This window comes from Silurus meridionalis, chromosome 22 (genome assembly GCF_014805685.1).
Source record: "Silurus meridionalis isolate SWU-2019-XX chromosome 22, ASM1480568v1, whole genome shotgun sequence".
Lineage (NCBI taxonomy): Eukaryota > Metazoa > Chordata > Actinopteri > Siluriformes > Siluridae > Silurus > Silurus meridionalis.
This window is the reverse complement of record NC_060905.1, coordinates 3,857,286-3,871,766: the sequence shown is the minus strand read 5'-3', so window position 1 is coordinate 3,871,766 and position 14,481 is coordinate 3,857,286. Positions and strand designations below refer to the sequence as shown.

The 14,481-nt window shown below is 40.1% G+C and overlaps 2 protein-coding genes across 3 annotated transcripts; one reads left to right on the top strand and one right to left on the bottom strand.

The window, feature by feature from the left end:
• Positions 1–770: 770 nt before the first annotated feature.
• Positions 771–5,040, bottom strand: LOC124376445 (zinc finger and SCAN domain-containing protein 23-like). The gene is made up of 4 exons (XM_046835537.1): positions 4,389–5,040; positions 3,999–4,111; positions 3,842–3,920; positions 771–2,898 (listed from the first exon to the last, which is right to left on the bottom strand). Exons 1-4 carry the CDS (start codon positions 4,654–4,656, stop codon positions 1,910–1,912), a joined length of 1,449 nt encoding a protein of 482 aa, XP_046691493.1. The 5' UTR covers positions 4,657–5,040; the 3' UTR covers positions 771–1,909.
• Positions 5,041–6,022: 982 nt separating this feature from the next.
• trim35-13 (tripartite motif containing 35-13) lies at positions 6,023–14,397 on the top strand. 2 transcript variants are annotated; one of them, XM_046835107.1, is made up of 7 exons: positions 6,289–6,383; positions 9,985–10,551; positions 11,299–11,394; positions 11,659–11,889; positions 11,992–12,014; positions 12,118–12,236; positions 13,475–14,390. In XM_046835107.1, exons 2-7 carry the CDS (start codon positions 10,120–10,122, stop codon positions 14,011–14,013), a joined length of 1,440 nt encoding a protein of 479 aa, XP_046691063.1. In that variant the 5' UTR covers positions 6,289–6,383; positions 9,985–10,119; the 3' UTR covers positions 14,014–14,390. The 2 variants fall into 2 exon arrangements, with proteins under 2 accessions (XP_046691064.1, XP_046691063.1); XM_046835108.1 differs by lacking the exon at positions 9,985–10,551 and having other exon boundaries at positions 6,023–6,383; positions 13,475–14,397.
• The last annotated feature ends 84 nt before the right edge of the window (positions 14,398–14,481 follow it).

Genomic DNA, 14,481 nt, shown 5'->3' with positions numbered 1-14,481 from the left:
GACTATGAAAATTGTAGATTCACACTGAAGGCATCAAAACTATGAATTAACACATGTGGAATTATATACATAAAAAAGTGTGAAACAACTGAAATATGTCATATTGTAGGTTCTTCAAAGTAGCCACCTTTTGCTTAGATTACTGCTTTGCACACTCTTGGCATTCTCTTGATGCCTACTTTGAAGAACCTACAATATGACATATTTTCAGTTCACTTTTTTGTTATGTATATAATTCCACATGTGTTAATTCATAGTTTTGATGCCTTCAGTGTGAATCTACAATTTTCATAGTCATGAAAATAAAGAAAACTCTTTGAATGAGAAGGTGTGTCCAAACTTTTGGTCTGTACTGTATATATAATATATATAAACTTTTGGTCTGTACTGTATATATATATATATACACACAAGAGTCTTCTTGTGCCCTGTCTTCCACAACCTCACCTTAGTAGCAGAGTTTGACTCTGATCTTTTAAAAGCCCAGACTTTGTGCAAAAGTAAGAATTAAAAGCCAACGGGTAGTCACACCAAATATTGATTTAATTTTCTCTTTTGTTCACACACTGAATTTTGTAAATTAATAAAGGTAAGCAATTAAAATATTTAAAATCATTTACAGCATTTCTTTACTCCTGCCTAAAACGTATATATAGGATTGTATATTGGACTATCTATCTGTCTGTCTGTCTGTCTGTCTGTCTGTCTGTCGTATTTGTATATAGGTATGCAGAAGCTGCTTAATATCACACTGAAAAAAACCCACACAATTCTTGTAAAATACATCATATATTTGAAGTCGATACATAAAATCCATACTAATGATGCAAATGCAACGTTTTTCTTCCCCTTACAAATGTAGTTTGAGAGTAACTATTGACATACTGAACTAGAAACAAAATGCTGAGATTAATGCTTTATGCCTGGGCCACACTACACCATTTAATCCACCCGAAAGTACTGTAGAAGTGCAAAAAAACGCCATAAAGAATTGCAGATAAAATGTTTTTAAATAAAACTCTGCGCTCTTTCAGTTTACGCTCATGAATCAGGAATGATCCTAACTCTCAGAGCGTAAAATCTTCTTCGTGATCAAGTAGGAATCTGGTGGTGTGTAAATATTATGATTTTGAGCCGGGGGTTGGTGGTGGTAGAACAGAGGAGAGCAGAAGATCTATTCGGTGGCCACCTTGGCACGAACCCTTTCTCTTAAAGTAAACAAAAGACGGTAAGAAAATCATGAACCTGGATGGATGAGAGAGCGCTTTGGAAATCACTGTTAGGAACCTATAAATAAGTAACGATAGATGTATGGAAAGACAAAAACTTTTTTTAATGACAAAAAAAGCTGAATTATAAGAGAAAAAGCTGATTGGCTCTTTTTGGAGAGGCGGGGCTGACCTAATACAACTGCAACTATGTAGACAATATCGGAGGATCGTGCGAAGATAAAAACCACCTTACTAAACATTGTACTTACCCTCGAGTGGGAGTGTTTAGTGTGCAGATGGTGCGTTCGTGATGAACTCGAGTGCACCAATCACAGGCTTGCTTTTAAAACGTGACATAATAGGCAGGATTGTTCAAGAAGCCAAAGCCGGAATGTCAGGAAGTGTGTTTTCTTTTTCAAAGCAGCACAATTCATCTTTCAAAGACACACACACACACCCTCCACACCCACAATTGTTTAAGACCATTTGATTCCATTTTAGTGTGGCTCAGGCATTAGTTACATCAAATTCTCACTTCATGTTCTTTGTTTCTTGTAAGATTTTCATGAAAAAAGTAAAAAAAACGCACAAGACTGACAGAGAAACAGGAACTGATTTTTAAAATCTGTTAAAAAAAAAATTCATTCCCGAGATGAAACCTGCGTGAAAAAAAACAAAAAACAAAAATAATAATAATGTCACTGCCATTTTTCCACAGCATTTCTCATCCTGCCGTTCATCTTGCTATGAATAGCCAGGTGGTGAGTCAGGTTTCCTTTCTGGGTGAAGCTTTTGCCGCAGAGGGTGCACACGTATGGCCGCTCTCCCTTGTGGATGCGCTCGTGAGTGGTGAGGTTGCCTTTCTGCGAGAACCCTCTTCCGCAGAAGCTGCACGTGTGAGGACGTTCGCCCGTGTGCACGGCGTAGTGAACCTTCAGATTGGCTTTGGAGTGGAAGAACTTGCTGCACACCTCGCAGCGGAAGCGCATGTCCGCTGTTTTGGGCGACATTTTTTCCGGAGGCAGACACTTGTGCGTCCGGAGGAGGTTCTTTTGAGGGAAAATCACCTTGCAGACGCGGCACGTGTGCGCGTTGTGCTTTTGGTGGCTTTTCATGTGCAGCGTGAGGCCATTCCGGCGCAGGAACGTCTTACCGCATTCGGGACACGTGAAGTCCGTCTTGCCCGAGTCGTTGCCCGGACCGGCCCGGTGATGTATATTAAATCTGTCAAAGTAATTAAAAATGTGAGTGCTGCCTCCACCCGAGCTGGACATACACTCCGGGTCGGTTAGAACGTCCCGCTCCACGTCCTTCTCCACCTCGCTCTGCCTCTCATACGCCGCAGCTTCGCCCCGGTCACCCTCCATAAACTCAATGGGCATGCAGTGCTGCTCAAACCCCAGCTGATCTTCTTCATTAATGTCATTGTTCTCATCGTCACCATCCCCACCACCCTCATCATCATCTTCATCGTCGTCGTCATCGTCGCCTGACACGATGACATGCTGAACAGTGCCGTCCATAGATATGAGCTTGGTCGCTGCGGCTCCTGGGGAATCTGGTGCCATGACGTCGACGTCCGAGGTCTCTGGAAATCCTGCCGATATGAAGTGGATGTCGTCATCGTCGGTTACGTCTTCCGGAACGTTGTGAGGATCTGATGACGTCTTTTTTCTGCTCCGTGATGCTGTTTAGGGGATAAAACAGATTCCTTGTTAATAATCGATCGATCGTTAACGAGACATGAGTAAAATCAGTGCACGGTATAAATGCGTATTTGGTATCCAAAATTGCTCAGCAAAATACGGATGCTGAGATTCAGAGAATGAAAAAAAAAGTGTATCGAATACAAATGGGCATTTTGTATCGTGATGCGTCGTTTGTAACGTATTTGCATCGGTAAAAACTACTTTTATTATAATCTAAATGTATTATAAGTAGATGCGCTACACACTACGGAGACCAAGGCGTGTCCTGAGAGTCACATAGAACACGGATTAACATGGCAGAGGTAGAGCTGCATCATCCTGCAGACACAACAGGAAAAAAACATTTGGTTTTATTTCTTTTCTTTCTTTTTTTTTTAAGTACCCTCTCCTCTGTCAATCACAGTGACACCAGCCAATCACCATCGCCTGTGAAATCATGTATACAGAGTTTTTCTCTGAGTGTGTTACTCTGCTCTGTGACTTCCTGCATGAGCAGCAGTTTGAAAGGTTGTTGAGGTCTGATTGACAGACCTGATCTTTGTAGCTGCTGGATGATGGGAATGTTTTCGGGAGAAGGTGCTACAAACCTGTTCCAGCATGACAAACTTCCCATGTGGACAAAGCCAGCTCCATGAAGATACATGGGTTTGAGTGGAAGATCTTAGCGGTCTGCTATAGAACTCTGATCTCAAGACCATTGTGGTGGAATATATCTCACACAACACTCAAACATCTAGTGGAACATTTTCCCAGAAAAGTGGAGGTTATTATAAGAGCAAATAACGACTAGATGCTGAATGAGATGCTCAAAAAAAGCACAAACCAAGCATACGCTTAACTTACAACCTATTGCTTGTTTTCGTACAATCCTGGTTTACTTCAGTTTAGAAAGTTCTAAACGCTGTATCATTTTACTCTTACTTGGACTGATGATGCAGATTTCCTGGTCAGAAACCTCCTCTTTGATGGAGCGCACGTTCCTCTCTTCATCGTTTTCAACCTGGAGCAAAGAAGTATACGGATGACGTGCGATGAAGAACATAGTTAAAGTAAATGCAGGAAATGTGACCTTGTATACCTCAGATATGTCCAGTTCCACCTCCACCACCTCCTGTTCAGTCCTGGGCCTCCCGTCCCATAGGCTGGAGCACCACTCCTTCCCGAAGATGCCGTTAATGGATGGTGGAGCGTCTGATTGGATGAAAAAAAGAACTGGATTAGTATGATTGTGCATTATTAAACTCATATTTCATAACCTCTATCTCTGTAAAGCTGATTGTTAAATGTGCTCCATAAATCAGACTGGATTGAATCGAATGTTCTTAATTGGACAACAGTTAATTGCGCATGCGCAGAAAGCTCCCTCTTTTGAGCTCTCGAAAGTCGGATTGGATGATGGACAAGATTATAGTAAAGATCTGCGTGAAAACCAGAGACAGAGACAGAGAGAAAACACGTGAGGCGGCACCTTCCGTCGTCTGGACGCACACCGACCGGCAGCTCGTGCGGGGCGCGCGCGTCGCACGCGCCCCCGCGCCCCGCAGCGCCGCCACTTCGCCCTCGAGCGCGCGCGTCTTGTCCGCGAGCGCCGCGTTGTCGCGCATCGCGCGCTCCAGCTCGAGCCGCAGCGTCGCCAGGTCGCTGTCCACGAGCTTACAGATCTGCCGCACGAGCGCCCGACTCATGATCTCCATGATGGAGTTCAGCTGCGTCTGGAAACACCGCGGCTCGGCCATGACGACGGGAAAGAAAACACTCACTCCTTCGTTCCGGCAACGATAACAAAAATCCTTTCTTTCTTTCTTTCTTTTATTTATTTATTTATTTAAAAAAAAAAAAGCTCAAACAAAGAAATAAACGAGCGGGAAAATTAAAAATAGAAATAAATAAACGATGCGACAAACCGAGCGCGTTTAAAACTCATTATTAAAAACAAATAAAAACCCGGACAATGTAAAGAAGCAGATGTGTACGCGGAGTTCCGCCAGACTGGCGTCAACAATAGGAAATAAACTTGATTTCACTTCCGGGAAAAAGTTCGGGATTTTGTTTATTTTTTTTTTCTTTTCTTTCAAAATAAAAGTTGTAAAAAAATAAAGTATTTGCGCGGTTGGTGTTTGATTTTGGTGTTTATTTAGGCAGTGTCTCATTCTGTGGGCGTGTCCATTTTAATAAGGTGTTATTGGGAATTATTTTTTAATTGAGAATTGAACGGGGGGGGGGGGGGATGTTTTTTATTAGACAGGTGATTGTGGGAGGAGCTTATTTTAGACAGGTGTTTGTTTATGGAAGATTTTCCAAAGTCTTTAGCTGTCGTCAAAAAACGTCTAAAGATTTTTTCAGTAATATTTATATTATCCCTTTTCCAATGTTTTTATTCTTTCCACAGTCACCACTGGCTCACTCAGTAGGGATAAAATAATAGAAGGTAATTGCTTTGGAATAATGTTAATTAAAAGTGGTATACAAATAAACGTTGAATTGACTCAAGCATCAGACAACAACCATAAATACAAGAATATGGTTACCAATATCGTAATACAGAAAAGAAAGAAAATAAAAGAACTTGTCACATGTATTTTACAGCACAGTGAAATTCCTTCTTCGCATATCCCAGCGATGTTAGGAAGCTGTGTTCAGAGCACAGGATCAGCCATGATACAGCACCTTTGGAGTACACAAGGTTAAGGGCCTTGCTCAGGGGCCCCAACAGTGGCAGCGTGGCAAAATTGGGGCTTAAATCTTCAACCTTCTGATCAGTAACTCAGAGTCTTAACCACCAAACTGCCACTTTCCCCAGCAGACACGTCTACACAAATGAGTGAAAAACGGGCACGTGGGTATAATAAATCACATTGAATCGATTCATAATGAATAAATCAAATATCTTTATGGCCTTAACTAAAATAATAATCCCACGGCATGTTTCATTCCAAATCCATCACCACCACAGGGCAACTCCAGGTCCAGAGAGTTAGTGATGGCATGCGCCAGAGTCTCTTCAGACAGAGGATTCCTGTAACAGTATCTGCTGAGGTGGAACACACACACACACACACACATACATGCAAGTACATGGAACATGCAGTACTTTACATACTGAACAGCCGAGACCACAAAAACACTGGGCGACATCAGCACAGAAGAAACGCATGGAAGAACCATGGAGACGGAAATGTTTTGCCTGGAAGACGACCCATGTTGCAGGGCATGTGGGGAGATCTTCAATGTTCCTCTGGTTCCCTGCTGCATTTCATGTGGCTCTGGGTTTTGCTCATCGTGCCTGTCTCGCTTTTCTCAAAAGTGTCTGTTCTGTCAACAACGAAAGTGTAAAGAACACGGCGTGAAGTTGACACTCTTCTGTTTCACAGAAATGAGTCCGATATGTACAGCATGCCACCGCTCAGGGATTCATAAGAACCACAGGGTTTTTCCGCTGAGCGACACCGCGCAGGAGTGCAAGGTGGGAATGATTATTACACCGTTATTACTGCGCTGTTGAATTCTTCATTCTGATTGGTCGGGTAGGTGTTTGCTGTATGAACAGATGTGACACAGCTGGATATCGCAAGTGTACGTTCATTTTAGTTCTTATTTGTTACTTGATATTTTTTTGGAAAGGGGAAATAACTAATAATCACAAATATACAGAATGTTTTTGAGCAGATGCTGATTTAACATTTATGGAAGGAGTCTCCAGTTTCAGTGCTCTGTACAAGTCTGTGTTTATTTTCTCCATTTAGAGAGAGAGAGAGAAAAAGAGAGAGAGATGAGTGAAGTTTTTTGTTATTGTAGTGTAAGTATAATTGATGAATGAATAAAGAGAGAGAGAGAGAGAGAGAGAGAGAGAGAAATGTTTTTGCTGCTATATTGTAAGTATAAGTGATAACAGGATCTAAAAGAGAAAAAGAGAAACAAAGAAAGAAACTGATGGAGAGACAGACAGAAAGAGAATGAGGCTGGTAAAGAATCAACTGTTTTCTATGCTATAAAAATAAGTAAAAATAAGCAGGATCTAAGAGAAAGAAAGAGAGAGAGAGAGAGAGAGAGAGAGACAGACAGACAGACAGACAGACAGACAGACGGAGAGCGATACAGTAGATAGATAGATAGATAGATAGATAGATAGATAGATAGATAGATAGATAGATAGATAGATAGATAGATAGATAGATAGATAACCTGTTGAAAGAACAAATATTTTGGCTGCTGCTGTTGTTTGCTGCTTATTTCCCAGACGTTCCACAGCATTCATTGTTACTATTAACATATAAAAAGTATATCATAATAAGAGCATCCTCTGCTGAAGTGCTGTTAAGAATAACAAAAAATCCTGATTATTGGAAAATAATGGACTCCACTGAATCACACACCCCACTGATTATCTTACTATAACAAATTACTCCAAACTATTTCTTCTTTACTAATGCATGGCAACATACAGACCTGATGAAATCCCACACACATGCAGTCTCTTAGTTTTTAATATGATGTCTATTGGTCTTTGCTTTTACAAGCAATTTGGATCAAATAAAACTGCATTAAGCTCAATACAAAACCCAAGAACTTTTCCTGTGATTACTCAGCACAACCTGTCCACAAGATGTTTCCTGAGTTATCTGTCACCCAGCAGAACTAAAACAACGTCCTTACATTCACCACTTTTTTTTCAATCATGACATGTTTAAAAACAGCAAGCAAAGCTGAAAGGGTCACATATCCAGGCACTTGACCTCAAAGGGCAAAGCTTATGTCACAGTAACTCAATCTGACTCTGCAGATGGTTACAGACGCTTCAGGTTTTACATACTTCAGGCAAAACAGAAAGTTGAAGGCACACGTCCAAATCCGAGGACATATTTAGTACGGTGTCTCCATGGTACCGAGCTAACCTGCTCACGTGTCTCTGGAGACGGTTTTCCTTCATCAGCAGTCAGGAATTCATCACAAAATGTTAGAGATTTTCAATTTCTGGGATACAACCAGACTATATGTGTTTCTTTGTCTCAGGTTTCTGTTTACAGTCTTCTGGTCTGGAAAAGAGCACCAAAAGATAGTTGCTCATTCCCCATTACTGTGTATAAAAAGTAACTCAGATGGTGTTTAGCTTTAAAAGATGGTGTGAGGGTGTAGAGATATGTGAGTGTGTTCACAGGAATTGTAATTCATCTCACAGAAAGCACGAGAGCCTGAAAGTTTTCCGACTGCACCTTTCAATGTTTATGTGTTAGTGCAAGTAAAACCTATATAAGTCATTTAGTCAGAGCAATTACTTATATACATTTTCATTACTGTAGCAAACAAAACTTAAGAAAATATTCATTCTGTTCTCCATGCAGAATATGATTGAGCTGCCACCAAATTTCCATGGACGACACTGAATCGTAGTAATGCTACCAAAATTCTGTTGACACCCTGCTATACAATAATGGTGCACGATATACCGGTACTAGAAAAATATCGTTTAAGAGTGACAGCTGTAGTTCTAGATGTGCGACAATAGGGGGCAGTGTGTAGCCGGCAGTACTGGGATATCTTGCACCACTAACCTACACTATACATGTATATTAGGACACCTTCAAACCTTATATTTACACATAAACAGATACCTAAAATTCCTTATAGAAAATTAGTAGCATGGGAATATTTGCAAATTATGTTTTTGTCCCCTAAGATGCACTATATTGACAAAAGTATTAGGATACCTAAGTCTTCTGTCATATGTGGTTCTTCCCCAAACTGTTAGCATAAAGTTGGAGGCACACATTTGTATAGGATGTAGCATTGTAGCATATAATTGTCCCTGTGCATAAAACCAGCTCCATGAAGATCTGCTTTACATGGGCACAAATCTCCACAAGCACAATCTAAAATCTAGTGGCACATCCTCCCAGAAGAGTGGAGGTCATCAAAAACCATGTACTAATCTTATTAAAACAGCACGTCTCAGTGTTTAATGTGCATCGATTAAATTATTATATGTTTATGAAAAAAATGATAATTACTTTGTGTTGCAGAACATCCAAGTCATTTTCATTCCAGTTAAAAATACAAAATATAAAACTGTGTCCTTGTTTGTTGAGGAAAAAAAGACACCAACCGAAGCCGTTCCATGTCAGAAAACGCTGAAAGGTTTACATTTGACTGATACAACACACTGAAACTGGAGACTCCTTCCATACATAATAAATCTTACAAATAAACATCTTACAAATTTGATACATTACAAACTTTGATAAATGATATATTTTATTATTATTTTATTCTGCTGTTAATAAGTCGCTGTAAAGTAGCTGTTACTACAGAAAAGCTAATGTCCTCCAAACAATCAGAACTGAGAATTCAGCAGTTTTGTGGTATAGTACAGGAAATGGAGAGAACTCGAGAGTGAAATGCTGTCAATAATATTGTTAAAGATCATCTGAATGCTTGTAAAAACAATCCATACAAATCTTATAGTCAGGTGTCCACATACTCAGGATTACATTAAAAAGCAAAAACAGAAAATGAAGAATAAAGATAATGTATTCATCCAATCTATACAAAACCTTCAAGTCTTCCCAAGTATGATTTATGGCTGGTAGAATTCAAGACATGATTTTAGTAACTTTAAAACCAAAACTTATCATCAACAAATAATACAGGGATGGCAATAGTGAGAAAAAACTCACTGAGACAATATAAAGAAATAAATGTGGAAAATGTCTTTTGTATTTAAATGGATAGAAGAAATACAGATAACTCTAACATTCTGTTAGGACGCTACTGTGGTGCTCAACGTGAAAACTGGATTTTGAAAGCTTGTGATTTGAGTATTTTAGAACGTTAATTTGAGGCTCGGACCAATTTGGTCCCACGTATGCCGTCTATTTTAGTCCTCTTCTCATCTTGTAATTCATTGGCTAATGTGGTGGTGAAATTTGGTTGCTATGCGTTCTTAATACTCTTTGCACATGATCCTCTGACGACGAAGTCAATAATCACCTTTGACTAAATCCCTTCTGGCTACTTTGGTTTCACTCTGATGTTCACACATAACTAATTTGCATTATGACCTTCTGAAGGGCCGCTGAATAGGTAGGTCTGACTGACGGGGATGTCGAGCGCCAAATCGCAAGTCAGACACTTAAGACTCTAAGTGTGTAATGCCTGAAGAGGTGGAGACCAGAGTAAGACTGGGTGGAGCACAGTAGTCCTATATGAACCTCATCAATAAAGCTAGACCCTCAAAGACCACAATGTCCACCAGGCGTGCCGTCCTTGATGATGACCTCTCATGCCCAATATGCGGCAAGGTTTTTCAAGAACCTGTGGTGCTTTTCTGCAAACACAGATTCTGCAAATCCTGCTTGGAGATCAGCTGGGTTAGTGGAGAAACTTGCGAATGTCCACTCTGCGGCCAGCCGGCATCCATTGGGGAACTCATAGTTAACACGATGCTCAAGAAAACCTGCGAAGGATATCTGAAAGAACGGCGCAAGAGCAACCCGTTTGCATGCAAGGAACATGGCGAATCTCTGACCTTGTTCTGTTTGGAAGATCTACAGCCTACATGTGTTGAGTGCAAGGAAACGGGAATCCACAAAGGCCATAGATTATACTCTTCGGAAGAGGCGTCGCAAGATTGCAAGGTATGTATAGATGAAAGGACAAGTAAAAGCTTAAAAAGGATCACCTTAAAAAAGGTATTTCAGGGATCCACTTTTAATATATGGTCGTTTGTCATGTCGTGTAGCAGATATAGAACGGATTTAGACTTTTACAGTGTATACAGTAAGAGAAATTCAATCATGTATCTATCTTGAGGGAGTTCCAGGGAACCATATGTTTAACATGTCTTCTTTAGTTCAGCCAAATGATCTATTATCGCAACAATGCAGACGACTACTGAGTAATAACCAACATATGAAGTGACATTATGAAAAACCATTAAGATATTAATGAAGCATCTGGCGTGATTTAGTTGCTCAGAAACTGATATTGCTGGGACTTCAACAGACCTGATCCTCTTCTAAGAATATCCCTGTATTTCTACTGGCCCTTGCAGGGAGCCTCCTTAAAAAAAGCTGAAACCAGATTCCCAATGCTTTCTCAAATGTTTCTCACTCTCCATACCAGTTGACAGAGTCTGACCTCTTTGACTTTATAACTTGGGTCAGGTTAATGCTGAAGCTTGCATCATGGTTGCCATGTCTTCTTCTTGCCTTACACAAATACTATGACAGCTATGAGATTCCCTCAAAGGGAGGGTATACCTCAAACCACTGGCCTTGGAGATATGGAAAAAAACATGCTAAACCTGCATAACATACATAATGTGGCATAAAAGCTATAGAGTCTTAAAACCCAAACCTGAATATTTTAACATTGTATTTCAGGCTGAACTTAAGACCGCTCTGAAGCCACTGCAGGACAAGCTGAAGTTCTTCAGGAATGTTAAATCCACATATGATCTAACAGCAGAACACATCAAGGTACTTACTTACTAACTGAAACTTGTTGGCTAACAATGGACAATGACATTTTTGCCATTTTCCTGTCATTTAATCATTTGCAGTTCTCTGAGAGTTTCGCCTTTAATGGAGTTTACGAAAAAATTTTGTACTTTTTGTCTGTGGCGTACAAGAACATTTGCTCAGAGCTTTACTTATAAACAAATTATAAATGAAGCCAATTTGGGAGCACAATTTGTGTTTGGTAAATAGTGTGATGTGCAAGTGTGATTGCTTTTATTATAGAGACAGGCCGAACATGCAGAAAGGCAGATCCGAGATGAGTTTGAGGCGCTGCACAGGTTCCTTCGAGAAGAAGAAGCTACCAAACTCTCTGAACTCAAGAAAGAGGAGACGGAGAAGAGTGAGGCCATAATGGTGAAGATTGAGGAAATGGAAAACGAAATCGCATCCCTTACAAACACCATTAGGCATATCGAAAAGGAGATGAGCGCTCAGGATATCCCATTCCTGCAAGTATGTAATCCATTGTAAACCATCCAGTGGACATTTTTATCCCAATGTTAATAGTTAATAGCCTATTGGAGTTTATGGTGAGGTATCTGTATTCCTTTCTAGAATTACAAGGAAACCATCAAGAGGTATGTCGGCCTTCAAGAGGTTCTCTCTCAACACTAAGATACACATTACAGATATTTAAGTCTGCATCATTCATCAAGTGAATTTTTTCACCACTCTGTGCAGAACTTGGCAGATCCCCCAGGAACCGGAGATGATATCAGGGTCTTTGGTTGACGTAGCCAAACATTTAGGCTCTTTAAAATTCTATGTCTGGAAGAAGATGCTGAATATCATCCAATATAGTAAGTATACAGGATATATTCCATTCAAATGAATACATTCACAGTACGGAAAGTGGCTGTAACAGGTCATTTACAGCAAGTTGCACCTGTTTAAAATGTCCTTTGGACAGTTGCTGACCATTAGGCAATGTGATTTATTATAGTGTTTCACAGTTCACATAGGTTACATTGTACATGCCCTGTCCTGTTTTGGACGCCAAATGTGGTATTCAGTGGCATCCAAGAATAACGTTATGCTAATATGCTAATGCTAATATTGCAGTCAATGCCACGGTCCACATCATATAGTACATTGCTAACTAGCTGGTCATCTGGCATTAGTTGGCACAACTGTTGTGGAACCTTGAGTCCAGAATTTGTACTGACAAATCTTCACTATACTGAATTCTTTCCTCATAAATGGTGTTCAGAGCTTGCGTGTTTGGTTTTAGGAGCCAACAGCAAAACCTGCCTGCCTTTTCTTATGCTTGAGACGCAGTGAAATAGTTTCTTTTATGAAACACCACTGCAGTAGTGGACAGTAACAAAGTAAAATGTAATTTCTTACTGTACTTAAGCAGCTTTTTCGCATAATTGCACAAGTATTTCCACTCGGCGAGACTTGATCTTCACTACATTTCAAAGTCAAATATCATACTTTTTATTCAACCAGTCGTTCCTTTTTATTTGAGTGGATAAAAACGTAACTGGTCAAACACGCACCAAGCCACCAATCAGTGTCGAGCGCGCACTCTGTTTTGAACTTGTTTTGATTGCCGCCTGGTGGCATCTACTAATCCCCAACTTACAGTTCAGCATCAGTTCAACAGCAAGCAATTTTGAGAGAAATAAATGATGGAAGAAACTCCTGACTCAAACTTGCCACAACACCCGTGGCCTTTTTTTGTGCGAGATTTTTTTAAAGTAGTTTTTGGGCTCATGATCATTGTATTAGAAATCAATCAGTGTTTGACAAATTAATATCATTCTATTAATAGATCAGTGGTGCTGAGAATCACATTCGAGTCTTTTCACATAAACTGAGTTGATTAAGTAACAAAATGACAAAAATTGACAAAAATGATAATAGGAACATTATAGTTACAATAAATCAGTACTTTGATTTGGATTGTTCGGTGGGATTACTGTAGTCCAACGATCTTCACACTGCTAACCATTTTAGGTAAATAAATATTAAATTTAAATATTTTATGTCAAGTATGACAATGGCTTTATTGGTTTCAACTTTTCACGTTCAGCTCCCGTGACTCTGGACCCGAACACAGCAGCGAGCTGTTTCAAGCTCTCAGAGGACCTCACAACTCTTCAGTGCTGCTCCCAGATCTTCAAGCTCCCAGACAACCTGGAGCGTTTCGACGTCAGTGCAGAGATGCTGGCCGCTGAGGGCTTCCGCTCGGGCAAACACAGCTGGGACGTAGAAGTCAAAGACAACAGCTACTGGGTGATCGGGGTCGCCAGCGAATCAGTGAGGAGGAAGGGCAAGAACGTGCTGACACCGGCGCAGGGGTTCTGGACCATCCGGCTGCGTAACGGAGAGTACAAGGCTTGCACGGCACCTTGGTCCTCGCTAACTATGAATAGCAAACCGGACGTGGTAAGAGTGGTGTTAGACATGGAAAGGTCGAAGGTGACGTTCTATGACCCGAGAGAGAGGACGCCGCTCTACACTTTCACAGACATCATCTCGCCACGAGTGTTTCCCTACTTCTGCAGTGCCTGCAAGGAACATCCTCTCAAAATCCTTCCAGTGACGGTGTATATAAAAGCTGGGCATTAAACAAATCCATCCACTTTTTTGGTACAAAATGCGAAAAGGAAATTATTTATTATAACCATAAACATGAATATTAAATTTAAATATTTTATGTCAAGTACAACAATGGCTTTATTGGTTTCCACTTTTCACACGTTCAGCTCCCGTGACTCTGGACCTGAACACAGCAGCTGTGATGTTTCTAGATTACCTTATTTCCCTAATATTCAATATTAGTTCTTTAAAAAAAAATTTTTGTTCAACTTTTTGACTTCTGGATTGTTCACTAAATCATGACCTTGTAATAAATGATCAATTGTAAAATACAAATATATTTTCTTTTTTCCCCCCTCACTCATTGCACTGTACTTGATCAAAATAATTCAACATGCTTCTAGACCTGAAATATTCCCATAATTTCAAAGATACACTATTTTGGCAAAAATATGTTGACATACAAATCTTTGGTTCATGGTTTTATGTATTTTTTGA

Excerpts from the sequence above, each read along its gene's own strand:
- LOC124376445 (XM_046835537.1), bottom strand. The coding sequence starts at position 4,656 with ATGGCCGAGCCGCGGTGTTTCCAGACGCAGCTGAACTCCATCATGGAG. Across the intron at positions 4,112-4,388 it reads GTGCGTCCAGACGACGGAAG|ACGCTCCACCATCCATTAAC; the intron begins GTGCCGCCTCAC and ends TCATCCAATCAG. Across the intron at positions 3,921-3,998 it reads TGGAACTGGACATATCTGAG|GTTGAAAACGATGAAGAGAG; the intron begins GTATACAAGGTC and ends TCTTTGCTCCAG.
- trim35-13 (XM_046835107.1), top strand. The coding sequence starts at position 10,120 with ATGAACCTCATCAATAAAGCTAGACCCTCAAAGACCACAATGTCCACC. Across the intron at positions 12,015-12,117 it reads TACAAGGAAACCATCAAGAG|AACTTGGCAGATCCCCCAGG; the intron begins GTATGTCGGCCT and ends CACTCTGTGCAG. Across the intron at positions 12,237-13,474 it reads GCTGAATATCATCCAATATA|CTCCCGTGACTCTGGACCCG; the intron begins GTAAGTATACAG and ends TTTCACGTTCAG.